The sequence below is a fragment of the Neodiprion virginianus genome, chromosome 1 (assembly GCF_021901495.1).
Source record: "Neodiprion virginianus isolate iyNeoVirg1 chromosome 1, iyNeoVirg1.1, whole genome shotgun sequence".
Taxonomy (NCBI): Eukaryota; Metazoa; Arthropoda; class Insecta; order Hymenoptera; family Diprionidae; genus Neodiprion; species Neodiprion virginianus.
The window spans coordinates 100,052-127,572 of record NC_060877.1 but is presented as its reverse complement, the minus strand read 5'-3'; the positions used below and the strand labels follow the sequence as shown (position 1 = coordinate 127,572).

The 27,521-nt window shown below is 38.0% G+C and overlaps 2 protein-coding genes across 15 annotated transcripts; one reads left to right on the top strand and one right to left on the bottom strand.

Annotated features, from left to right (window-relative positions):
- The first annotated feature begins 1,932 nt into the window (after positions 1 to 1,932).
- On the top strand, positions 1,933 to 18,117 carry LOC124310162 (uncharacterized). Of its 12 annotated transcripts, XM_046773901.1 has the most exons (14): positions 1,933 to 2,150; positions 2,735 to 2,780; positions 10,136 to 10,283; positions 10,411 to 10,618; positions 10,762 to 10,857; positions 11,576 to 11,813; positions 11,935 to 12,230; positions 12,336 to 13,986; positions 14,077 to 14,360; positions 14,700 to 14,817; positions 14,971 to 15,313; positions 15,817 to 16,057; positions 16,192 to 17,078; positions 17,203 to 18,117. In XM_046773901.1, exons 1-14 carry the CDS (start codon positions 2,145 to 2,147, stop codon positions 17,372 to 17,374), a joined length of 4,734 nt encoding a protein of 1,577 aa, XP_046629857.1. In that variant the 5' UTR covers positions 1,933 to 2,144; the 3' UTR covers positions 17,375 to 18,117. The 12 variants fall into 12 exon arrangements, with proteins under 12 accessions (XP_046629857.1, XP_046629856.1, XP_046629854.1 ...); XM_046773900.1 differs by lacking the exons at positions 1,933 to 2,150; positions 2,735 to 2,780 and adding an exon at positions 4,255 to 5,216 and having other exon boundaries at positions 16,192 to 17,082; XM_046773898.1 differs by lacking the exons at positions 1,933 to 2,150; positions 2,735 to 2,780 and adding an exon at positions 4,256 to 5,216 and having other exon boundaries at positions 14,113 to 14,360.
- LOC124310167 (serine/arginine repetitive matrix protein 1-like) lies at positions 17,522 to 27,450 on the bottom strand. Of its 3 annotated transcripts, XM_046773920.1 has the most exons (8): positions 26,835 to 27,449; positions 25,755 to 26,006; positions 25,493 to 25,625; positions 23,346 to 25,398; positions 23,063 to 23,121; positions 22,784 to 22,852; positions 22,446 to 22,564; positions 17,522 to 20,830 (listed from the first exon to the last, which is right to left on the bottom strand). In XM_046773920.1, the coding sequence occupies exons 1-8, from the start codon at positions 26,919 to 26,921 to the stop codon at positions 20,825 to 20,827; spliced, it is 2,778 nt and encodes a 925-aa protein (XP_046629876.1). In that variant the 5' UTR covers positions 26,922 to 27,449; the 3' UTR covers positions 17,522 to 20,824. The 3 variants fall into 3 exon arrangements, with proteins under 3 accessions (XP_046629876.1, XP_046629875.1, XP_046629877.1); XM_046773919.1 differs by having other exon boundaries at positions 17,522 to 22,564; positions 26,835 to 27,450; XM_046773921.1 differs by lacking the exon at positions 26,835 to 27,449 and adding an exon at positions 26,074 to 26,789 and having other exon boundaries at positions 17,522 to 22,564.
- Between the last annotated feature and the right edge of the window lie 71 nt (positions 27,451 to 27,521).

The following is a 27,521-nucleotide window of genomic DNA, read 5'->3' as shown; positions in this document are numbered from 1 at the left end:
CTCTTTTTACACTAATCCCATCAATTGCCAATTTACCTTTCCGAATACCTCATCATCTATACATGAATATTGGTGTGTATAATCCGTAAGTATATTCAGTATTTCAGTGTACCGTCTCGATACATTGTGTAAAATCCTAAGTAATCTCGTGGTTCTCCGTTTGAATTTAGCACCTGAACTTCGCCTACCAATATGACCGACCGGCTCACCGCGCAAGCCGGTCCCTCGCCCATATTAGCACTTGAAAGTCTCCGTCCCTATATTTCTTACGTCCGTGGTTGTTGCCAACATCATTTCTCACCCGCTGAGCCGAGGGAGGTGAAAATTGACTGTACTCCGGCGTACGTGCAGCCGTCGAATAGACTGTGAGGAGCATTCCACGTGCAATGGACCAGACAATGACCGTCATCTTCGTAGAACCAGCCTAAAATGTGAAATGTTTTCGTTGATTAATAAGAAAATGTAGGATTTTTGATAGATTATTATTTGAAGACATATTTAGACATTAGCAACCGATAAAATATAATCCGAAATCGCACGACGTCCGGCTCCAATCCAATACATACCTATAACTCGAAAACTGTAATGCATACGAAACAATTTTAATTCAGAGTGAATTTCAAACTTATAACATTTAAAAGAATATGGAGGTCCCTGAAAACTGATAAAAAACGGAGAACAGGACATTTTTCTAATTTTTAGAAGGCAATACAGTTTTTTCGCAACTAATTTACGGACTATTCCTTTTTGTATTATAAAAAATAGTTTATCAATCATTAATTCCTTATGGGGCCAAATTCAGTTAAGAAGCTACGAATTCTTGCTGAGTTAATTTTGAAAAATATCAAATAAATAAAATTTTATTTTTATAATAGAATTTTATAAAATAAATTTAAACATACAAGCGAGCATTCTGTGAACTCGTACGAAACGACGTAAACAATCAAAAGTTCTGTTTCTGTCATGGCTTCGGAAGAATTTATAGGTTCACATAATGTCTGTAACCGAAAAATACAGTTTTGAACAAATATCAACCGACAAAATCTCCATAAACCGTTAAATAAACCCCAATTTCGACTCTGTACTTTGTTTCCTCCGAGTTCACAGAGTACTCTGTATGTGCTCAAAAATTATAGTTCACGCCTTTTAGATTGAACTCGGTCCTGTAATGAAATTCGTACGAGTTTTTCTACACTAAAAGCGGAGCAATCTCTAAAATTCACATCTAAAAAACGTACAATCTTTAACATTTTTTTAAATCCAATGTTTTTTTTATCGACTTTTGAGGGCTTTCAGGTTGTTTTGCATGTCATTATTTGGAAATTTACTCAAGACTAGAACTTTCTTACTCATAACTTCGTTGTATGATCTACATTTTGTCAAGTTATCCTGTAATTGAAACTCGGATGTTGTGGACTTGCCGAATATAATATTATTAACTGTTATCTTATAAGCGTCTTTGCATAAGAATCTGTGAAAGATTACCCGAAGCTTAAACCGGTTCTGAGATAACCAGGATTTTGGTCATGACGATTACACGTGGAATACGAGTACTCCATAGATATACGTAAACCTCTTGGCTGTATCCAAGTCAATGCTTGCAAAGCTATTTGAGCGAAGATTGAAGGGTAGGTGTTCCAGGCTGCAAAACAACGATTCAGTCAAAACTAAGACTAAATTGAGGACAAATTGCTTCAGATGTAATTATGGATTTAATTTATCATGGAATATTTTTCAAAGCTGTAAAAGGATATGAAGAGGCAGTCTTCTAAGAACTACGGTGAACAGAAAATGTGATTGCATCACGTTTGACCCAAAGGGTTGGTTCAACAAAAGGATAAACGAGCCGCCCATCACAGCCATAGAACGAGGGCTGCGATGAGCATGCGCGTCCCGTATCTACGTAGGGCTGTTGCAAGTTGGGAGGGGCTGTTTCCAGTGATTCAGAATGCATCCCCGAATTCACTCGTTCACAAGATTCACGTAATCATGTACTTTACTGATTCATAATAAGACTGCAATATATTTTTTACACTGGTACCTCGTTCTTCCCGCATGAATCGATAAACGGTGTGAAATGTGATGACTCCGAGGAGAATATTGAAAGGAATATTGATGCTTAAGCCCACCCACAATCTGCAAGTATGAGTGTAAGTAACTCATCCATACTATGCCTGGTGTAAATTTAATACAGAGGAGTACTTGAAGGAATTTGCGGTAGACTTAGGTACGTAATTGCCCTTTCACCGCTATCGGAAGGCTCACGTTGCTCGCGGTTACACACATGAGTTATTCCATACCGTACGAAGCTTTATAGTGACATACCTGAATCAACCCTTTTCCGTTTCATCTGCAAAACTATGTTCCATATACCCTATCAGATATCAAGGATGTTTGGGCACTCTTTCAACCTATCACGTTACGCATTCATGTTTCCCGAAATGTACCGTTGCATTTTATAGCATATATCCTGCCATTCAAATCAATTTCTCTCTTATAGCAGTCACGAAAAACAATTCGTAATAAGTGGCCTATGCATGTAATGAAAAATGTGAGCGTTTAAGTTTTATTGTGCAATTTATATCATGATATATTGAAGAGCAATTTATTTGTTTTTCCAATTGTTTGTCCAATTTTCTAAAATACGTTGCCAAACATACTCATACTATTGCCCATAATAACACACATTATCACATCAACTTGTGACGAAATATATTTTATACTTTTGTTCCAGGTTCCCGTGACTGATGTTATTCGAGGATCGGGTGACAGGATCGGTGGTAAGCTGTACTACGTTTATTGGCCATATACTGTGGCACGTACAATAGTATAATTATCCGCGGTGATGAATTACCCAATTGGCACCATCAAAGAATATGGCGATGCCTAGAAAAACCATGGTGTTGTTGCGCCTGATTCTGGCAGTTTGCAGGGTGATCTAACATTCAACAGCTTATTACAATGTTAATCGAAAGATATTTTTCCGAAACTTCGTACGCTGTAATAGTCCTACGCTAAAACTATCGTAGCGAATAATATTCAGAGCAAATGAATTCCGGTATTGTTGTCGTGGTTGATATTATTATTGTTGTTGTTGTTGTTGTTGTTGTTGTTGTTGTTGTTGTTGTTGTTGTTGTTGTTGTTGTTGTTGTTGTTGTTGTTGTTGTTTGTAATAAATTGTGTAATGTTGAATCATCTCAACTTTTGGCATCAACCGCAACAATACGAACGTTCTATTTCATACCTTAATATTCTTTGGTATCGTTATATCTTGTTCAGACAGTGGCCTTGATACGAGCAGCGCTAAAATATGTTTGTTATCGTGAAGTCTTAATTTTCTAAAATTTGACAAATATTTACTGCGTTATGCTGTAAATTTTACTCACAATTAGCTTCAATCTCATAATATATTATCGAGTCTTGGGCTAACTTACAATCAGAAGGCTTGTGACGTAACGCAAGGGAAAAAAAGTCACTCATGATATTATCAATTCATGAGACTACAAGAAAAGATGGCGCACTGTACCGCCAAATTTGAAATTACGACATTACAACAAATCGATGTGTACGACTTGTATGAGTAACAGGCGTGCGTAAAATCTCAAGTATAATATATTGTGATGCCAGTAATGCAAAATTGTAGTTATATTTAAACCCGTACGTATAACTCTTGAAGACTCTGTTGCTTGTAAATAATTGATCGTCCATGTCGTTACCGGTAGACCATATCATAATATGTGCTCAGCATGTGTGCATACTGCGGAGTCAACAATTTCCCACAATAGAGTCACGAAACATTCTGTGAATCAAACAATTAGGGTTACTTCCATATTCCGGTAATCGGCCCTTACGAGCCATACTCGGCGGGTATTATATCTTGTGTGCCGACGAATCGCAAAAAAGACACAAAATGTTAACCGTGATAAGCTTCCAAAGACTCGATAATACAATCATAGAAAATCATGGTAATATGAGTCCGTTGGCTTCCATATAACTAATTATTCCATGTGTCGCATACGATTTCGGGGATTTGCATGATTTTCGTTGGCGAGCGCGGGTGGAAAAATGCTATTATACCATCGCCACGACTGCAGCTGCATGAGCATACGGACGCTGTAACAAGCAACGAGTATACAGCCTCTATTTCTTGCCCGACAGTATTATTAATAGAGATTAAACCGTGCATCGTCGTGATGCCATGTCGTGCTGTCGGGTCGTGTGCAGACGAACTCCCGCGCCGCTGTGCCATCGCGATCCAGTCTGACTCAGAGAGTAGTCCACAGCACCTACTAACATTGCGTTATCGTATTCGTCGTCGTCGTACACAAACGGACAATATTACATACAGCCCGGCTCCCGTATCCTATTGCATTGTATACCTATATAGTATATATCTAATCTATACCTATATTTGTCGTACGCGAGTGCAAGTGCTAATTACCGATTTTCGCAACAAGTGCAAGGAACGAGCCACACCCGTAGGAGTAAAACAATAATAGAAAACGGCACACTGCGTTAGCGTAAAAAGTTTTCGGATCTCGAGGTTGTGTTCTAAAACTTGATCGGGAGTTGGATTATCATTTTTTTTTTGTTTTAATCAAAATTCAACGTGTTGGTCAATATCTCTCGCAAATCTTGAGAAAAAATTACTTGTAATACATTCCCGTCCCCTCGAACGGGCAGTTCAGTCCCATTCGTGAAACAGTCTAACGTATGTACTATACATATACATATAGGTGTACGTAAAATGTGTGCAACAATCTGCGAGATATAATCACAGCAACCGCAGCAATTAAATCGTCCACAGTTATTAAAGTCAAGTCTTCCGGAATTATTAGTACTAAGTAATAGTATAATTATGCTGTCTGTGTCATGTCGCCCAAATCGTAGTATATTATGTATCCGTAGGGTTGTGCGTACATTGTAATTAAAGTAGTAGGTGTGAGCGAAATTGGAATTTCGTGAAACGATAGGCAAGTGACAATATAATGCTGTAGCAATAAGACATCGCGAAGTGTGTAAACAAATGATGCTAGTGCTTCTTTTGTGCGTCATAATGAAGATAGCAGAGTTTTCAGTTGGGCGCAGCGAACTAGCGCCGTCCAAGTCGGTGCGCCCGGTTCGATCGGCTTCGCCGTCTGGCAATAAGCGAAAGCGACGTCATCGCCCATATAACCGGAAGCTGAGCGAGAAATGTGACTGTATTTTACAGAAATGTAAGCTAATTACCTCAACTCCCTTGAATATAACACGTAATTTAATATCTAGTTACACACGAGTAATACATGTACATATTCGTATACATGGTACTTTCAAAATGAAGTGTGCAAGTATAGATCTTTTTCAGCTGTATTTTGATGAGGAAAATTGACTCAAGCATATAACATACTCGAAGGATTTTCCAATTCATGTTATCTCGAATGATAATCCGTGAATTATATCGTCGTTTCTAATTCTTTATCCAAGAATAATGATAGCTACTTTCAAAAGTCGGAGGTGTTTTGCAAAAAGATACATATATATATTTACACGGCTAGTCCAGCGCAATATTTCCCATGGCTCTGTTAGTATAACTGTGCAGTATGTTACAGTATAAATGCTTGATGTCAGTTGCCATTCACGCGGTGCAGTAAGAGTGGCAATTTCTCAGAAACTGATGGATAATGAATACCTCCACCAAGTTAACCTTCGCCGAAGTGAGAAGCGCTGAATTCTCAAATTTACTTATATCAAAAACGCACGAGTTGAATGCCATAAATGCCTACACACAATTTGCTCCTCGCTACCGTCCCGACCCCGTAGCGAGGGTATGACTTTTATTAGTGTTGATACATGTATGTATAACAGGGAAAATGCTTCGTCGACGGTAAGATAGGAAGTAGCTAAATATCGAGCTTCCAATGCCTATGGGCAGTATAAGCTCGATATATATAAGCATCGAACCGCGGAAGGATAATGAAGAAAATTTAATTTAGTTGATTAACGTCAGAACATTAATTTCAGAACAAGTACGAGATATTCCATATTTAGGCTTTCCCTGTCTATAATGAATATGAAAGGAAAGTTTGAATTTTTGCAAACTTTACCAGATAATCGCTTGAAAATATTATTTTACCACCAGGACCGAAGAAGTAAAATTTTCTGACGCGTGTCAATAAATTCCAGTAACGTTTGGAAACGAGATCAAAGATCAGAGAAACGGTTTTTTTTCTGCGCAATACCAATTTTCAATTGCTGATACAGTTCTTACACAGGATACCGTCGGTGATCTCTTCTAAATTCAATTTTTCAACATCACTTTTATATACATGAAGAAGTTAGCTATGGGTCGGTTTTGTAGTATGCGAGAGCGGAGATAAATTACTTGAACCATATCTTTTAATGCAGAACAATCAGACTTATCACACGCACTTGGAAATCCAGGCACAACCAATATCAACCTTATAAGTTTAACGGATTTGCACAGAAGCCCAGATATACTTACATTCTTTTTGACAAAATAGACAACATCATATTTTGTTGCGAACGAACAATTTAGTACCGTGACAATGAGAGTTGCATCGACGATTTCGGAAAACACTTTTTCACAAATAATCTTTGGGCTTATGAAAAACTCGTGCTACCTATGTCGAAGCAATTGTTACGAACCTTTCCACAATTTCTCATGGCCGTTAAGGTTTGGCTTCTTCAACGCCAAGTTTGTCCGTAACATAATTAATAAAGTCTAAATAATTAATTAAATACGGCTGGCCACAATTTGTATAAAGTGCATTAAGAGAATCTGATTTCTGAACTGCTACTTCAATAACTACTGAATTCTGACATATGACGTATTCCCTCGAAACGCTCGAAACCAGTGTCGAGGGTGTGGAGATAATGGCAGTGCCCTGTACTTACCAACTAGCTCATGAGACTACATCAGAGTCGGTTGTGGAAGAAAATTTTTGCAACACCTGCATGGAAAGTCCATTTTTATGCACCATTTACAAGCACCGAAAGTAGTTTTTTATACACATGTGCGGGAAAAACTTTCGCGCATTGCCGGCGGTATAAGATAAACCTTCGCACATTGCTAGCGGTGTGCGAAAAAGACGGTCGCGCTTTTATCCACAGTTGCGCATTTCGCAAACAGCTGCACTAGCGCCACCGACGGAATAGTTTGTCACTCTTTGCCGTGCTCGACATCGTCACTGAACAGACATCGTGCCGTGGTTTCGTGTAAATATAATCGTGTATGTCGGACTTTCCATTACAGGTGTACCAAAAAATAGAGTTCGATACACGCGCGAAAGTTGGCAATGCCTATCTCGCATGAATGCGCCTCACTTGCCCTTCAACTCGTCTACGGTTCGTCTCCGGGCTCGTGCTGCGCCTTCACGTTTGTGCGAGCATTGCCACCTTCGCGCACTAGTATCGAAAAACACTATTTTGTACGCATACACCCAATGCCAATTTTCACCTGGCTACGATGAGCTCCAATTGATTTTGTTTGGCTAATTGCTTTTTATCAATTTTCAGTCATGAACTGCCCAATGGGCTTGTGGTGTTTTTACTGGCTGCAATAGATACGTACGCATTGAGTGCCTGCTATTGAGTTGAAAAAAATCCATGAATGAATGGTCGCCACGTGACATTATATAGTAATATTATATAAAGTAAAAAAAAAAAAAAAAAAAACAAATGACGTGATGAAACAGAACTCTGGCCTCAAGCGAAATGGCACGTCACTGTGGGTTTCACAATCACTCATTTTCGTGTTCTGCTCAACAGAGACAAAGATGTAAATCTAATATTACTCCTGCCGAGAGAATTTTTTCTGCTTTTTATTATAAGTATATGCTTCTCATTCACTTCGTGTCCCACAGAGCGCAAATGCAGCGGAATGTGGCAATGCGAATCAAACAGTAGCAAATCACGGCAAAATTTCCGTTTTACCCGTCTGAGGTTTAATAGAAAGTTGATCGCTGATTGGCTGGCACTTGTCCCGTGTTGGGCTGTTCTGCTGTATCTACGATCTATTATGGTTATGAAATAGGGATAACGCATTTTTGTGTAAATTTCAGAAGTCGTAAGCAGATTGCAGAAGTATGCAAAAACCGTAGCCCCGATTTGTCAAAGCTTCTGCATTCTACATACGGCTTATGGTATTCTGTGTGTTTTCTCTGCTCTGAAAATCAACGGCGTGGCCTCTCGTCGGAGCACGTCGGAGTGAGGCCAGCTCTCGCCTTTGTAATATTTGTATAATTGTAAAAGGAATAGGAAAATTTTTGAAACGTGATACCATGCGTGATACTGCCGAATACTCGTATTGTATGTGATTCATGATAATCGCATGATTCATATTCGTAAAATAGTGCTAATAATAAAATCCGCGAATCAGAGACGAGAAGTGACATACATTTGTGTATGTAATACGTACGCATGCATTTATATCAAACTACAATATGAAACGATGTCTCAACATCTGCATTTGCAATTAACGGGGGATACACTCAAAACAGAAATTCCCTCTGGTATAGTTTGTGTATAAGATGAATCATCACTAAGAAATTTAATTTGGTGTTAAATTTTCTGAAGAGGATACCAGGCCTAAGAGAAAAAAGAAGCATAACATGTGCCCTGAGTAAATATCGAACAGTTTTGTTGAAGATGGTGCCTCTTCGCGTTCGCGTGCGCTTACAACACAATAGCATATACATGCGTAGTAAATCGATCTGCATTGTCATGTAGAGAGGTTAGTATATTCAACGCATACGCTTGTGGATTCCGTTACAGCTGTATCACCGGTGATGGAGTTGGGGAATGTCATTTCGACCAAACAGAAAACAGGTTTGTACGAAAAGAACAGACTTCATCACCGGTGAATAAAGTTCGCGATAAGGGTTCAGTCCACGTTCCAAAAGAATGTGGTGCTTAGATAGGAACGAGATTCCTTCCAAGCGTTTTGCAATGGTACAACACAGGATGGGCTCGTGATAACCTTTTACGTGTAAATAATGTAACTCCATTGGGATCACTTTACCATGCAAATAGACACTATACATACATATAGATAGATTAACGTTTGAGACCTTCGCCCCCAACTGAGACTAGTCGTCCACTCTCAGCCACTGATTTAGCTATCGTTTACAAAGAAAACTCTGGTAATTCCACATTTTCATTCACTTCGATAATGTCATGAGTGGGACTATAAATTCTGGACCCTATCGTCATCTACTGTTGCCAATTTTCAGCAACGACAAATAATTGCGTTCCTCTTGAAAAATATGCTTGATACCGAACCTCGTTACAAGAGAGAACCATCAAAATACTACAAGTTCCCGTACAGTTGAACTATCATATGGCAATCACTTGAATGAACAACATCTTCATTTCCCGATACTTATGTGTTGATTGAAGTAGTTCGACCATGAAATTTGATCGTTGGTCCTATACGTGCGGTGAGAGTCACTCTAAAAGAATGTCGCATTCCTCGCATATTTTAACCTTCTGAGAGAAATCGAGAACATAATCTCTATCTTATATGTGTAATGTAATCCAAGTTAATAATAAAACACGATAATTTATAAAACTTCTTGCAACGGTACAACGCGGACTGCATTTATTTTAACCTTTGTCGCATAACTTTACCATGACTAGCGTGCCAGGTGCTCTAATTCACAAATTTCATGCAAATAGAATCATTCTGCCGTGTGAATAGGTACAGTTTAATATAAAATTGCCTAAATAGAAAATGATGTGTATATCTATGAATTTTCGTCGAAGTGATGGTTGCCTTTGGCATCGCATTGTCAGGTTTAATATTGGTATGAGTAGTGTGATTCACGTAATACCAGGATTATTGATCAGCCCTGTACTGAGGTACTACGATTGGTTTTGTGATTGTTGCTGTCCCTTTGGCCAATTATGTGTAAAACCTTTCACTTTATTATTTACAACTGTATCCAAGCATTTGATACGTAGATACCTGATACATTATGAATTTTGTAATACCGATAATGGTTTATCATTAACATATATCACATTAGACAGATGGTACATGCTCTGTATGTGTGTAAATTATGTTCATCTGTGAAGAGAAGTGGACCTTATTATTTTCACATCAGATATAGATGAATATTTAACTTTGTCAAAGGTGGGTCGAGGGATGCTGCCATGGATGAACCACATACACCTGGATCTGACTGTAATTCCAACCCATCCATGGATCCGTCATCTCAAGATCTCATAACTTCAGAGTTCGTTCACGACAACATGGACTATCAATGGTTCGCCGATTGTGGGTAAAGTATACATAGCATCTATATATAATGTGTGTGTGCAGTAGCATCATCATTCAGACTGTATGCAATGTCACTTTTATCATCTATTTCAACATAAATTGAAAGATCAATTAGAATCGTAATTCAGTTATAGGGACACAGGGCTGCATGTACACTCGAGTGTATTGTCCTCGCTATCCGCTTCGTATACTTGTGACGATCTGAGATATGATGCCGAGTGTCGATACCTTGATGCAAATTTCGCTGAAATTGATATGGAAAGTTTCCGGACTGCAGACATCCACTCTTTGCTCACTCTTCCCGTAATATGTACCGATCCTGTGCAGCACTCAGAGGTGAGACACTCAGTAGTATTCAACGTCATTCGTTTTCGCAATTCTGATTCTGACTGTATGTTTCAAAAGCAATTACTTGTATAAACAAAGGTTTCTGCATAGATATACAATGTGTTTTTTTTTTATTTTTATTGCTGTACCAGTCAAACTATCAAAGGGAAAGATATGCCAGCATGTCTGGCTCTATGATGGAAAAACTTGACTTTGATTCTCCCATCAGCCCCCATACTAGCAGCCAGGTAGGATTTGAAGACCTGACCGATTATAAGCATGTATAATACATGTGCATGCTAGTATTTTCTAGATGTGACCTACTCAATTTCGTGTGAAAACATATGACATCTTGTGCCCGCTTCTTCTCCTCTTCTCCACTTGTTGTTACTACAAATGAATCTTGAGTACGAAAATTCCGAAGGCATATTGCCAATATGGACGTCAAAGCTGCTAAGTCAAAGAGGAAGGAAGTAGGGTGGCTCATACTCCCCCGCCACTCCCAAACATCACTACGCATGATTCATCATTGCTATCAAAGTTCAGAGAACAAAAGCTGTTCTTCTTACAGGGCGCAGTTGTATAAAATCATTGAACCGATCTATTCATCTTTACTTGGTGTCTTCTTTTAAGTGAATTATTATTATTACAACTTATTCTTGCTAGATATCTGTGCCCGAGGATGTAAACTTATCTAAATCACGTTACTTAGATAAGAAAGAGGAATCTGGTCATTTAAATTGTTTCACACGGAATATGTTTAAATTCATGTTTCCGTGCTGTGGCAACGCACAAATTCACAAGGTTATCAGTATTGAAATGCTGTATAAGTATTGCCTCTTCGTTTATGTACTGCTTAACTGAGGAAATGGTAATAGAGAGCCCTGATGGTAGGCGCACAGCATTCGTATACTTTGCATTTCCAAATGGAAGTTAAAGTTCATTGCACAAAATTTTATTCCAAAGGGAGAAGATTCTGCGTGTTCGACAACAGATACCATGTCCATATGCAAGTCGTCACTACTCTTCTCTCCTGTCAAGGAGACACCTGTGCTGCCACCAGGTGGCAGTTACAGCGTCGATTCCCTGGACTGTGAAGACGTTTTACTGACATGCCAAGCCCACAACAAAATTAACTACACAATTGCTTTTGAGGGGAGTATGACTATGTATTCCGACGGTTCGCAAGACTTTGAAAATCAAGGTGATGTTCGATCGAAATTTAGTTTTTCAGTTTGTTGATTTTTAGGTGAAAATGAAATTTATAGTGTAAAGTAACTAAAGTGGCTAACCTGCTCAACAAACATGTTTCTTGTGTTACACAGAAAAACAAAATATTCGTCAAATCCCAGATTTCTATTATGACAAAAAGTTGAACTTGAAAAATATGTTTGGCCTTTCAATGGCTAAATCAGACTCCAAAGTCTACACCACTTGGAGTAACTTGAAACATAGTCCAGCAAATAACGTTATGACTCGTCATCCATCTGGCAACAATAATACAATGCCCAATTTTCTCCAAGCAAACGGACAGCTGAATTTAAACTTGAATAAAAAAAGTCAGAGTCTACCAGACCTCACGCAAACTCGAGAGCTGAGCCGGTATCCTCTTAACTTTTCTGTACGTACTCTGAACGTTTATAATTATAATTGAGTTCATAAAACCTATTGGAATACCGTACTCGCTCCAATTGTTGATTCATGGTAGATTTCTTCATATTTCTAGGTTGATTCGGCTGAATCAAATAATCACGTGGGCAATTTGCAAAGTTCAGGGTCAATCATCAGTCGTTCGATCAATGAAGATAGTTCCGAAAGCACGGACCACATCTCGACAAAAAAAAAGCTCCAAAATTTGAGCCTAGTGAAACGTTTCATGAAGCAAAAAAGTATGAGTGCAGAAGGAATGAGTATGACCCTTGATCAATCGGGCTCAGCTAGCGACAGTGGTTGGCCAACAAGTAACAGTGAAAGTGGCAGCGGTAGTGGAACTCGTACTCAAATACATCAGCATAATATCAATAATACCTGTAATAATTTGACTTTGGAGAATGATTTTTCTATAAATTGGGTAAAGTCTGACTATTACAATAATAAAGGAACAGAGCATACTTTTGCTGGTGAAGATTTTGACAATATTATAAGGAAACAATCACCGTTGTTGGAGGAATTTGAAGGAGAATTACAGTCTTCCGCATCTATTGAAGAATTGTCAGAGAGCATTTCGAAAATTGAATCCATGGACGGCAGCAGGTGCGAGAAACACGAAAATTCTTTTCTGGAAGATACTGTTACGCAATCAAATACAGAACAGATAAACTCTTCCAGTAAGAATTCGCCACTTTCAAAAACCACTGGAACACAGGTGTTCACTCAAGTCGAGGACAATAGCGTCCAAACATCATTAATATATCTTACCAAAGACAAAAATTACCCATCGATTTGTGAAACCACCATTGAAAAAAGGCCGGCCTACATTGTTTACCCAAATTACACTCTACCAGACTTGTCGTTTTTGCAACTTGGACAGGGTAAATTTGACAAAGTAGCGTTAAGACCTCAGTGTTTTGACAGGGACCGAAGTAGATGGAGAAAGTACAACAAGTCCAACAGGCCATTCTCCTGCAATGACCTCGATGCCATGAAGCAGCGTGGATTCTCGCACATCAAAGATTGGGAGTCCCTGACGTTTCTGTTACCTGCGGAATATAAAAGAATTCTCCATGACGTTCCCGAAGCCTCAAAGCATGTCAAGCTAGCCGAGGAAACAAAAAAACCACTATTCTGTTTGTCCCCGCAAATGCGGCACCGTGCTCGTATTATCGACGAGGCTACCCCAGATAATATTTCCTCTGCCAGTAGTATAGGCACACAACCGTCTTCAGGTTATAGAGGATCCTCAACAATTCTAACAGATTCATTGATCAATCAGCAAGGTGTACCAAATAATAGCAATCCCCTCTATTTATATCGATATGATAGTGCAAGCTCCGAAGCAAGCCTGACCTCCCAAGATACAAAGCAGTATAGGCCCTCCTGTAAACCAAAGATTAACGCACCGACCCTGCCTAAACGGTCCATCTCGCTGCCTCACGGAGACCGCGAAACTCGTTGCAACACGAAAGCACCTCCTCGACCTCCCCTTCCGAGAGGAATTTTGAGAAAAGACAAACTGACTAATAACAAAAGGTATAGCATGTTCGAGATGGGTGGTGTCAAAGAAGTGGAAAATCAACAGGTCACACCTGAAACAAATAAAAGAATGTCTCTGCAAGAACCTTACTACCTCAACAACGATCATCAGTCGCAGCAAATTCGTAGGTTAATTGATTCCGAAAAAGATGTTGATGAAGTAGAGGAACGTCTGTATTATGCAGGTTTGGGAAATATTATACTAACTCTTTGTATCCGTAATGAATTTGCCCTTATACTCAATCCATGATGCAAATGTTTGTGTACTTTTTTAGAGCGATTGAAAGAGTCTGAAAATTGTGTTAATTTAGAACTGTATCCAACTGAATGCAGTGACGAAATTATACAGTTGGAAGATTTTCTAAGGTGCAGCGGGTTTTCTTCACAAAGTAGCGACGGCGATAGCGAAGATCAAGACGTAAGGCTCAGGTCCTATGTTAGACAATTCTTGCGACTAAATATGAACAAAGATTTGGTGAAAAATGTTGAGATGATGGAATCTCAGAAAAAGACTGTGAGCTTCGCAGTACAACAAAGGAAAGAATTTCTCAAAAATAAGGTGAGAGAATGCTTCTGCTACTACATAATTTATGTATGGAAAATTTCATGAGTGATTGCCCATGCTATTTCACTCATGCATTTAACATTTGTATAAGTGAGGGATTTAGTCTCTTGTAACAAGGTAGATATCTAATTAATTTCAGTTTTTTTTTTCATATAGGTCAAACAAGCGGTGCACCTATTTTAGTTTAGGATTGTGAATTGACTAAGTTTTTTCCCTCCAAATTCTATCCACCTTGAATTGCTTATTTCTTCATTAAGTAAAATAAAACTTCGAAAATGAACAAAAAATTAAAAATATTTTAATATCTATCATGTCTAACACATTTAATTTCAGGGTTGCACTCTAGGTTTCACAGCAAACAAACAGTCACTGGACGAAAGGAGGACATCTATTGCTGAGTCTCCCAGTGGCAGCAGTGAATTAAAATCCTTTACTACGAACGGAAAAAGTGGTATGTCGTATGTCATAACTATATAGATTCAGGTTTCTTACAGTGTGACATTTTTTTTAACAAAAACTATAGCTTATTCTCCTGTATGTGCACCACACAATCTGTACCACTTTGTGTACTGTAACTAAAGAAATCTGTTGTTTTCTTTAACAGATATGCTCAGGTCTGTCAACAAGTCTGTGGGTCTAATATTGAACTACTGGCGTATAGAAACAGTCAAGGATGAACAGGTTCAAGATAATAGAAACGAGTGCACCCAACTCTGTCTGAGTAACTTGTGTCCTGCCTTATACGCTATCATGTGCGACGGTTTGCGGCCAAACATTAATTCGTCTTTCGGACCCTTAGCTAATAGTGTCTGGCAAGTGGTCGAGGCATCTTCTCAACAAGGCCCGTTAACTAAAACTCTGAACGAATTGGTACAAAAGATAAATGGTGAAGACTTTGTCACAGAAGGAATGCTCAAGTTCCACGCATTTGTGTTTGGCTTGCTGAAGTAAGTAGAAAAACTGGACTTGATTGTATCAATTTTTACAAAAGTCTGCCTTTGACAAATTGAAATATGATAATATTCTCATTCGAAACTATACGATCTTTACACATTTCTATCTCTGTATGCATATAAACTACCAGGAATATTCGGCGAAGCAAAACCCTCCAGGCAATTTGATGGAATTCTATGCCTTTGCGAATTACTCCACAGAGTCATTTACTGGTTGCTGTTCATTTAGTGAGAAATAGACACTTGTGCGGGCACCAGGAAAAAAAGGTTACATCCGTCGCACTTGTGTTCAGCAATGAATAAATAACCTTGTATATCTGCCACCACTATGTCTGAGGGGTCTGCCAAGATCGAATATTCTTACTGTTACTATAGTACATTGATCTGCAAAAAATGTGAATATAAATTTGTTAATATTATATATGCACAGAGAAGTACATGGGCGCGTGATCATAGTTTTGCTGTAAAAGTTAATAGCATACCTTTTTCTCGATCAGCTTGAGGGCACTGGATGCTTGGTTTGCATATTTGTGCACACGGGAATCTATCTTACGAAAGCACTACTCCAGAAGCAGTTTATTTGTTAGTTCTCTCGCCTGCGTTAATGCCCGAGAAATGGTGGATGCACTTTTGGACATTCTTCAACCTCTTGCATTGTGCCCGTTTCAACTGGATATGCTGTATCAGTACCGTCAACTTCACAACAGCTTGGGGCATATGAACAATCATCTAACAAACGTAGGTCCCTCTTTTCATTCTCTGTGTATAGTTCAAAAATCGTGGAGAAATATCGACTGGACACAAAGTGGGAGCTCGTTGTGTAAATATTATACTTGGCGACTGAAATTCACAACTGTGTTTCATACTTGCAGGCTACTGTAGGCTTAAAATCTGTGGATTCGACAGAAGTGAGAGGTCCAAGTAAACGAGAATTTTTCAACAATATTGTTAGTCCTGTCAAGGTAAGACCACGATCCTGTGTAGACTATGCAAAAGGGGGAAATATGCAAGGTATCCTGCATGAGGCTAACTTGAACAACACTATTAAAAAACGTTGGAGTAATCTTCCATCTGGTTCAAAACTGATCCAAGCATTTGACAAGCTCACTTTAGAAGACTCCGAAGATTATACTGATAGTCTTGAACATTCGCCATTGAAAGTGGGGGCTCCTCAAAACGTTTCAGCTAAAATCAAATCTCCCCCAATTTCTACTGGTAAAGTTGAAAATGAGGAAATGTATCCCGGTGGTGTCAAATTCAAAAAACTGCAAGAAAAGTGGGAGCTCATGATTGGAAAAGAGGAAAATAAAGAGCAACCTATCGCCCGATCACCCGAATCTCCGGCTCGAACGCCAACAAATTCGGGGAAGTCAAAAATTCCCCGATTGCTGCCTTCCCCTACGAAACAGCCTATGAACGTGTTATCTGCCATTCCAAAAAGTTCGAAATCAACAACAACTGGTATACCTTTGTTGAAAAAATCTGCTGCAATTGGACAAAAAATCGTAAATAAACAGTCCAGTGAAATCCGTAAAGATTTAGCAGGTGGTCGAACCAGTCGTCTTGACCAGGAGACAGGTGGCATTCCACGAACTCATTTTGCGAGGCCGAGTTCTTTGCCATACAGGCCGCCACATGGTGGTGGCACCAAAGAAAAATGCTCGACATCCCCTCATAGAAGAGCCGCGTCTACCTCGTTGCCAAGGCCCACAGCTGTCATGAGAAACGCTAAAATAGGAACGACAAAACCACCTCTCAAGTGGGTAATAATGAAAGACTTCAATTAGGCATAATGTCAAAGTTCCTGGGTATTCACACCAGTTTCCTATACTGTTGGTCATTATTTCCATACTCACAGTTTTTGATTTGTACATCCGTTTCAGAGAAGTCAAGACACTCACCCACAGGTTACCATCGGACAACGGTCATCTTTCATTCAGCGAAGGTGAAAAGCTAACTGTTATTCTTGAAGTAGATAACAAGTGGTTACTTTGTTTGAGAGGTGAACACAAAGGTTTGGTTCCAAGATCGTGCGTGCACGCTGTACAAACCTGACACACTTCTGTTACGGACGAATTGAAAAACTCGATCTGTCTAGGATCGTCATCATGTACCGCCAATGCTTGAAAAAAATTCATAACAATAAACATAATGTGTACAGTGTATTAAATATGAAACGTAGGAAAGCTTTTTGCAAAGTAATACTCTATATATTATTTATCTGTTAGTCTATTAATACTAGGCAAATTAAAGTCCTTGTAGCTTCATTTCTATTGCACCTCGTAATAAATGTTATTTCATAGCATTATGAAGAATTTGAGACTAGTAAGTTGATAGACATATTGATGTACTGCTAGTCATAGATTTTCAAACCAGATTGTATTTAATTTTGTGAAAATACTTGTTTATAACCACGTTGTAAATACATAACACACGTATTATAGAATACCTATAAATATACACTATACACGTATACAGTAATTATGATTAATAAGTAATAACTCATCTAATAATGCATACGCTAATTATAACTGTGATCATAGTGGATAGGCAAATGACTTTATTCTTAAGGAAATGCGATGAATCTTTGCTTCAAATTTTGTCCTATCGTGTTTTCCTTGATCATTCGTTCCAGCAACCCCTATAAACTGAATAGTTTCAATCAACTATTCTCTTTGGTTTTAGTGATTTTACTCCGTAATGTGTTTTTTTACTTACTTTATGTATAAACTGATAAAAAATAATGAGACAAGTATCCAAACACATATACATAATCTAATAAACTTTATTATCACCTATTTTGTTTTCGAACTTTTTTAACCAGGTGCATAGATTTGAGTTTGTAGATCCGGGTCGTGTGGGATATTTTTTACAGTCCCCTCCACCAATGTGGGATTCTTTTTGAAAACTTCATTGGTCCATATTATTACAGACTGCACTTGCGCTCTACCTGCACAAATGCGAAATCATGCGAAACTATGCAGTGTCGAGTGGCAAACTACAAAGTGTCATATACTCTGTAGTCCGGGTGAAAACTTTGTTGATTTCACGTTTGTTTCCCACACGTTTTTGACTTGTTATTGCCTTTGCAGGTACATGGATTTGAGACATCTCTCTGAAAAACCTCAAACGCTGCTTTTCAAAACTGGATGAAGAACTAACGCAAGGTTAAATGAAAAAATATTTTATTCATTCTCTGAAATAAGAGGTTTAATTATTTACAATTATTTTTGAGGTGTGTCGTATCACTGTGATTTGAGTGACATGTTGCACCTATAATTAACAACAATTACTGGTAAAATTTGATTACAGGTAAATACATTATATTTACGCGCTGTGAACATTTCAGTATCAAGTAACCGATGATCTTTAGCAGTAAAAGAAGTACATTAGTTACCAGAAACTATCATAATTTCATAGTTAACTACACTTGATAAAACTTTTTGACGGAATCATCAATCAGCAACCAAGAAATGGTTGATAGTTTTAAAAAACGTACACAATATAATGTGTTACGTGACGCAAGTATGGTTTACGAATTTTATTGCCTATGTTCGTTACTTAAAGTAATTATTTTTGCGACAGTTCAAAAAAGACTCTGAACAGTCTAAGAAACGGTAGTTTTATGTCTTTGTACTACGAAATGTTTTTTTTTGTGCTTTGCGATAAAAAAGAAACCGTGTAAATCGTACCTTTGTTTCATAAAGTATCACATGCACCATGGAGGCAGTCTTTTTACGCCTCACATGTTTACAATATTTGTCTTTGGCTTGCATTGCAAATTTACGCTTAGTGTAGAAAGACCTACTTTACCTCCTTGATGCGCAATCTACTACTGGTCAGAAGTATACACTGACTCATTTGTTATTTCTAAAAAATGAATGGAAAATCTCATAGCTATTACTTATGCCGCTTCTAATGAACGGAATCATTGACGAGAATCTTTGGACTGATCAATTTATACCTAAAAAACACAAATAAAGAGCCTTTTCGAAAAGTTTAACAGTTAAGTAATTTACCGTAATATTCGCATTGAAAGTTATTTGCGTTGACCAATGAGAGGCGTCTTTTGGCTGGAGCATGGCTAGGACAGTGAACCTATTCATAAACGTAATTTGTTATTGGTAAACAACAGCTTAAAAGCTACTCGTACCTCGAACTTTCTCAGAAGGAACTTGCATTTCAATTTTTTTTTATACAAGGAATCGACCTATGCAAGGACTTATCAATTTCTTAATCCTGTAAAGCAAGATTAATCAGCCATTGTTGTTACTAATAAATTCGAATATTAATATGCGTACTGTTACCCAAATATGATCAAACTCACTTCTACAGGTACAAATAGTGATTGGCGGCCAAAGTTTCGACCACTGGCAATGTGATAACTACTAATACATAATTTAGGCAGTGGGAATCACAATAACTACGGTATAAAACAGAATCGTTGGCTAATTTATTATAATCAATGCGCATGAGACAATATATGTATCGTAATGAAGATCAAATGCTATATACAATTGATGATTCGATGGAAATGCTGAAATGGCCTGTATAAAACTTCGTTCATTTTGACAATCTTCAAAAGCTGTACTAAACTGGGATTGAAATATTTGGAATTATTTCTGTGAAGATAGGATTCATTATCTGTAACTGCTACTACGATACTATAAATCTCTAGTGTTATGAACATATCACTTTATAGAATATATGGTAATAAATCCTAATAAGTAATAACTCTGCTTGTTCAAGACAGGCCTACTTTTTTTTACCTCGTTTAGCACAAGCCAGACGCAAGTAAAAAAATAATCAATCAGAGTAAACTTATCTTATTCTGAGATCGAGTACAAAATTTTTCTCTTAAAAATATTCTACTTGTTGTCCACCCTCACAAGGGAATTGATACTTAACAAAGTTAAACAAAGGGTTTGCAATCTCATATATCTCATAGCTTTGTTTATTATCAACGTTATAGAACTAATGGCTTGCTTGCATAAATTCTTAAATTCGACTTGCAATAAATATTTTATTAATGTAATTATCTACAGGGTTAATCAGTGTAGACAAATTTTTTTCTAAATTTCAATTCTAATTGAAATAATCACTTGATTTTTACAACTTCCTTAATTTAGTCAGATTCGTTCAGGTTCACAAACTTGATTCTGAATATCATTACATCGTTATTTATTTAATGGTCGAGTGATGTGAATTATTTATACATCTTTTGCGATAGCAAATAGCCGTACTTGATCACCAGCATAAGCAATATAGAGTAAGAATAAATAACTAAATACAACAGATGTAGGTCACTAAAACTCTGCTATTGTCATTAATTTTTCTTTCCGCACATTCCAGCAACTGGAGGTTAAATTTACCGTGCAGTTTTAACTGGTTACACAATGCTATATTTGCTGAACTTATTCCTCTAAGGCTGATAACATAATGAGGTAAGGTGAACAGCTACTCTTTCTTCGTATAAATATACGATCGGGCGATCGTTCGTTAAGATTATTCCTAAACAAAAAAGATATATCACATTTATTTCTAACCATGTTCTTACAGCTAACTTGTGGGACTGTGGGGTTAGAGCGTTCAAATATTACATTACTAATATTGTACAGAATAATCCCTAGACGCTTTCAGATTTAAATCACAGAATTTTTGTACCAGTCATACACAAGTTATATACAATTTAAATATGCATATGTCTGTATACGTTTCTAAATTCAAAATATTTGTAGGCAGTGAAAACGTGTTGCAAGATTTTCATTTTGTATCTTAGCAGCTGCGGAAAAATTATCTTTGTCTACAACAAAGTGGATTGTATTTTAATCAACCGTTCAAATGTCTTTTTTACTGCAAGCTATGCTGTTTGAAATCAACTAATATGCAGATCTGTCATTTAATTTAATAAACCAATAGTTCAAATTAGCAACTGTTGATTTACGTTGCACATTCTTATCTGGGAAAGTTGCACAAAAATAAGTACATGTTACAACTAAATTGATTGTACAATTAGTAACATCAATAATAAATACGCGGCTATGCCTAACATAACTGAAGTTCGTAAAATCTCGTAAATAACAATATCAGGTTAACCTATTCTGGACAGACATGTTTCAAATGTGTACTGTATACATCAACTATACAAGAAGATGTATTGAATGCGCAACATAATCAAGGGGTTACTCCACTGTCACAAGCGTCAATACAGGCTAATTTTCAGAAATTAATTTCGGAAAAACTACTGATGCAATATTAATAACTTTTTTATATCAACTCGTGCACAGGTTGAGACGTACAAAATACTATTTGATAAGGATATGCGTCTTCGTGTCTTTCGATGCTTTTGTGCGCGATCAACTGGTGTACATGATATCGCATGTATCGGTGGTCTGGCAAAACAAAAACAAAAAAAAAAAAACACAAAAAAAAAGCTTACTAACTACATTGTATTAGCATTTGGCTGATGAAGCTTTTTTTCTTCCTCTTTCGTGACGGGAAAAAAATTCTCGAAGACTCTTCAACGTTTTCAGCTCATGAATATGTTGTATTGTTATTAATACATTATTATTATTATTTGAACAAAAAATGAAAAAGGGCAACATTGTTCGTCAACCGAAAAGTACTATTTCTTTGAGTATGTATACTATTGTATACTAAATTTCAAGTCGATTACAGCTCAAGATATCATGTACTCGGTTTTAACAAACATAGTTTTGAGAAAAATGTGTTCAAGGTTTGAGCACTAATTTTTTGAGCGCTTTTCCTAATGTGTATATGAATTGAGGAGCTGACGAGTTGTCAAGAAATTATTAATATGGCATCAGTAGTTTTTCCGAAGTCAATTTCTGAAAATTGATCTGTTTCGACACTAGTCACAGCGGGGAAAACCCCTTAAGCAATTCATATAAACTAAACACCAGTTCTTTCCTAGATCAAGGAAATCTTTATGATACATTCTTGAAGAAGACACAGACAAGTCTGTTACTTAAAAATTGTGGTATAAAAAAACCATTCAGAATTGACGTTTGTAGATGTGTATAATACAACCATTCAATTCCGTTACTGTGTAATGTTAACATAAATATTCTGCATCTATCGAAGATAAATTGTTTGTGTGTTTTACCTTGCGACTTTGTCTCTTGGAATTCTTCCGCGATATCTTGGATTCTCTAGTGTCCTGCCCCAATTTGTTCAGGCCTAATCTGAAGCGGATAGGAACCTTTGAATCAACAGTTGACTCATCTGGAAGTTCAACCAAATATCTGTTACAGTTTCATAATGTTAAAATGAATTATTGTCGTAAATTTCAAGTAACAATTTATTACCAGTACTGTAAGATGGAAAAGCTTCATCTGCTATACATAATATTTGTCTTTTCAAAAATTATCATGAAAGATAAATATCGTGAAAGAAAATGAATAGTTGGAAATTTATTGTTTCTCCATATAGTAAATTACACACCTTCGGTCTCACGAAACTCTGTTACTGGTCTGTGAAGTACAGTCACTCGTCTCACTTCGTTTTGATTTGCTGTAGAGTATAATGACAATTAGTACACCATATTGAAGGTAAATCTATGTCACATATACAGCTGACATCGATAGAATAATACCCATCTTAAATACTTTTTCTAATACTGGTGAACTATGAAATTTCTTCATACTTGGCATGTATGAATTACTTCATCGTTGGCTGTCGGTGTTTAAAGTATATTAAATATGTTACCGTTCGATTACTCACGTTTATCATCTACTTTGACTAGCTGTTTTCGAATACTCTTGGCATTACTCTTCACAACTCTGGAAGAATAAAATGAAAACATCAAACATTACGAAAGCTTTACAAATATGCTATATAAAAATTTGTTTATCTGCTAAGTGTGTTCCAAACTGAATGATTTGCTCCAACATAACTAACTCACTTTATTTTTAAAAACCAATAATGACATAAATGTACAAAGCTAGTTTGTGGCAAATACTTAATATCCACCATAATTAATATAATAATAAGGGTAAGAACTCACTCGCGAACCACGCCCTTGAATGCAGATTGAACAAGTCGAACTGATTGCTGATGAAGTGGTCCAGTTCTATTCAATCTTTCTGCTCGCCTCCTGCTTAGCTCGGTTCGCAAGTCTCCCTCTTCTTCCTCAACTATAAGGTCTTCAAAAACAGTCTCTGAATTTTCAGCTGGAACATCATTGGTCGCCTCCTTACGTTTCTTACACTTTTTTTCCTTCCCAATACGCTCCGACAGTGGCAACTCACCCTTTGTTTTGTGAACCTGATAAAGTTCCTTATCTTTCTTTTTTTTCTTCTTCACAAGCTTCTCTCGTTCCAACTTTGCAGGCTCTATTTCACTGCACAAATTGATTGTACTGGCAATAGTTGCTGCAGGTGAGTCTTCAACCGGTTCTTCCAAATCTTCCAACTCAAAGTCAACTCCCAGGTACAGGTCATTCTGTATCGTCTCGCAGTCACCATCACTCAACTTGTGTGGAGTGCGTGTATTGGTTGTACCGATTTGGGTCTCATGTGGGAGATCTGATTTCTTCTTTCTGCATTCTTTCCTACTCAGTTTAATTTTTTTATTCTCATTGATAGGATCTATTGGCTTGGTTGACTCAAATTTTCTCCGTCTAGCTTCCAGTACGGGATCGTTAACAATGCCATCTGTGCTCTTCGCTGTATCTACTAGGGCAACCTTTTCATAAGACTCATCTTTTTGTTTTGGCCTACCTTTGACGAGATCAACCGGTGGGGCTTTACCCTTGGAAGATGGTGATAACCCTCTTTTTGAGAGCGGACTCTGGCGATTGCACGGAGTGTTAGATCGTGGTTTTATCTTTCTTGGCAATTCTTTAGGCGATTTTCTTCTCCGTGGGGAAAGGCGAGGTGAATTTCGCGGAGAGGACCACGGCGACCTACGTGGCGATACTGCAGGTGACTTACATTGAGGGGACATTCTTCGATGTGGTGAAAAACGTGGTGATCTTACTCTTGGTGATATTCGTCTTGGAGAAAGTCTTGGCGATGTTCTGGGGGTTTTCAATCTTGGAGACATTCGCCGTGGCGACGTTTTAGGTGACCTAGGTCGCGGTGACAAGTGACGCGGTGTCAACCGTGGCGATCTGAGCCGGGGAGAGAGTTTCGGAGACCTCGGTCTTGGCGAAAATTTCCGAGGCGACAATCGACTCTGAGGTGATCGTCGTGGAGACGACCTGGGTGATCTAGAACGTGGCAGACGCAGCGATATTCCAGGTGATCGTGATCGGCAACGTGGAGGCGTTTTCGGTGACTTAGGACGTGGAGACAACCTGGGTGATAATCTCGGCGGGGTTCTTTTCAGCGGTGACCTTCTGGGCGATCTTCTAGGTGAGAGTCTAGGTGACAATCTGGGTCTTGGTGAGAAATGAGATGGAGATTTCTTGGGAGATCTAAATCGCAAATCTCTTCCGCCATCACTCTGGAGTTTTCTAGTTAGTCTGGGAGGAGATCTTCTAGGTGAACGTTTGGGTGATTTTTTCCTAGATCGTGGTTTTGGGGATAACGATCCACGCCTGTGCGTAGGCCAGCTCGCATTGTAAGGAGACATAGGTCTTGGTTCGTTTTTTAGTACACTGGAAATTGAAGAGTGTACCAACGGACTACTACTCCTGTTTGTCCTCCTTAGTTCTAATTTCGATTTAGCCTGTTGCTTTTTACTCACCTCCTCATCTCTAGTACTCCTGCTCTCTATTTTTGGATGCATTTTTTCTATCATATCAGCCTTGTCTATACTCATTTCTTTCTCCATTTCATCCATCAGTCGTTCTAGGCTATCTTCCTCTTCCAGATCCGCCATCAAAAGCACATCGTCATCGTCTTCCTCTTTTTCATCGCTCTCACTATGCTGTGGACTTTCACTATGTGTGCTCAAATTGTCTGCATCACCGAGCTCATTGCTAATTGTAATAACCCCTCTATCTTGCCTTGGTTCTACTTTAAGTTTGGCTGAGGTACTGCCGGTGCGATCTCCCTCATCGTCTTCATCTGAACAACTGGCATTATCCTTATATCTACAGAATTTTGATTCATCTGTAACGAAAATTCAAATATCATCTCAGTTGACTCACATCACTCACTCACGAGGCTTTTGAAAGTAGATACTGTTCATTTTCATAACCCTTACCAGATGTCTGATTTTGCATAGTTGACCCTATATCCTGTGGCTTCCTAAGAGGTTCTGTTGACAACAAAATGTCTTCTTCGACTGGTACTATGGCGATTAGGTTTGGGTTTCGGTGCTTTTGAAAGTATAGATTCTGAAACCGTATTGCAACAGCTCATCATTATACAATATTTCCATTTAAACTCATTGAATATTTAGGCCTACATCCCAAGACTGGACTCAATTGTTCCCTGAGTATATTATCACTACAGTGTATGCTTACCCCATTTTGTCTTGCTAATTGAGGCTGGCGGTAGGTCAGTCTATTTGGTCGTTGCCCTTTATAAAATGTACATGGTTGTGCAATTTGTTGGGTATTTATTTTAGCACGCGACCGAACTTGCAGGTCTGGTTTGAGATTATTCTTTGTACGTAACGACTGAAGTGCAGCCATCCGCAGCGCTTCCAAGTCTTCGTCGTCATCATCGTTTTCACCCTTGTTGTTGGAATGTGTTTTATTTGAGGCAAGAACCATCTATAAAATATCAACATTTGAGTGACAGAAGTAACCATTAACTATGTATGTATCAATTTTGACGTACACGTCGTGGAACTTTGTAACATGCCCCATGATACGAGTCATTAAACTTTTCCTCATAATTATAATAAATAGTCCACTACGGTAAAAAAAGGTGTCTCTATATTATACCTCCGCTCTTGGGTCAGTCACAAAAATATTGACATATCATTACTCAAAGAACCAGAGCCTGGAGGACGTTGTTGTAATGGATTTACTTTGGGAATACTCGAAACAATTATAACGAATCATCCCAAAGGTATTCCTAGACTATATACCAACGCATGCAAAAAACAGTAATGTTAACAAATTCTGACAATCGAAAACATTAGTTTTCCAAAAGATACTTGTCATCCCATTGAAGACTGAAATAGGTTTAATTGCTGTTACTAAAAGTTCAGAAAATTCCTTCATAACAAAACGATAACTAGAACTCTTCATTATCTCTTCAACATGGAAAATCTCAATTGGGCATTGGACACTGTGTTGTGGAGTTTCATATTTCCATGAGCTGCGATGAAGGATAAAACGTAAAAAATGATATCGTCAAGCATGCTATACTCAGGTTCACGAAAAATCCTCTCTCTGAAGCGAAATCGTATGAATATTATCTTGGAAATGGATTTTTCGTTGTGCCGCGGAAACAGCAATTTACAGTAATAAAGTACCATTCATGAAAACATGGGAAATCACCGAGGGGCTATAAACTAAAATTATTCGAAACTTGGAAAATGCCGTTGTCCATATAATGTTCAAATGATAAATATACGGTTCGTTTTTCCATACCTTCTGGCGATAATCCATATTTTGCGGAGTACAACTCCGAAAAAATGCAAGATTTTCCAGGTGAACACCACGGTTCGACGCACACATTAATCTTGTAGCATTAATAACTTTTCGAACAATATGATCACATTCTCAATGATTCAACGTCTAGGATTTGATTATTTTAAACAAATATTTTTGATTCTTCAGCGATTCCTAATTTGTCAGTATACCGTGAACTGATACAATGTCGTTTGCTTTACTCTGGCTATCCCCTAATACAACACAATGTCAACGTTATGCATACTGTCATAAAATATAGATACATCGTACAAGGTACGAATTACTACGGATGATTACGATACAACATTTCACTTATTCGGCATAGAGACACTACATGTACGGAGTAGCAATAATAAGCAGTGCACAGAAAGTGCGGCCATTTGCGTTAAACCGGATACCATCCCGCGTTGATTGAATGAAGATTGCTGACTACAGCTAGACACGGTTATTATTTTGGAGCAAGCAAAAGGCCGTGAGGGTAACGGTAGTGCCCCACACTTGCCGACTCGCTAATGGGGATTGCCATAGACTTACAGAGATAGACTGCGCGGTTTGTGCATCGAGCTGAAGCCATAATTAGAAAGAGAGAGCAACAACTGGAGCCACACCTCACACTTTAATCGGTGACTTGGCAGGGGTAACACA

Coding starts and splice junctions, on each gene's coding strand:
- LOC124310167 (XM_046773919.1), bottom strand. CDS start 26,921: ATGTGTGCGTCGAACCGTGGTGTTCACCTGGAAAATCTTGCATTTTTT. Junction 26,007..26,834: donor ATATGGATTATCGCCAGAAG/GTATGGAAAAAC, acceptor GATATTTTATAG/ATGGTTCTTGCCTCAAATAA. Junction 22,565..22,783: donor AGAGTTTCGTGAGACCGAAG/GTGTGTAATTTA, acceptor TTGAACTTCCAG/ATGAGTCAACTGTTGATTCA.
- LOC124310162 (XM_046773897.1), top strand. CDS start 5,027: ATGATGCTAGTGCTTCTTTTGTGCGTCATAATGAAGATAGCAGAGTTT. Junction 10,619..10,761: donor ATCCTGTGCAGCACTCAGAG/GTGAGACACTCA, acceptor TTGCTGTACCAG/TCAAACTATCAAAGGGAAAG. Junction 17,079..17,202: donor ACGACAAAACCACCTCTCAA/GTGGGTAATAAT, acceptor CATCCGTTTCAG/AGAAGTCAAGACACTCACCC.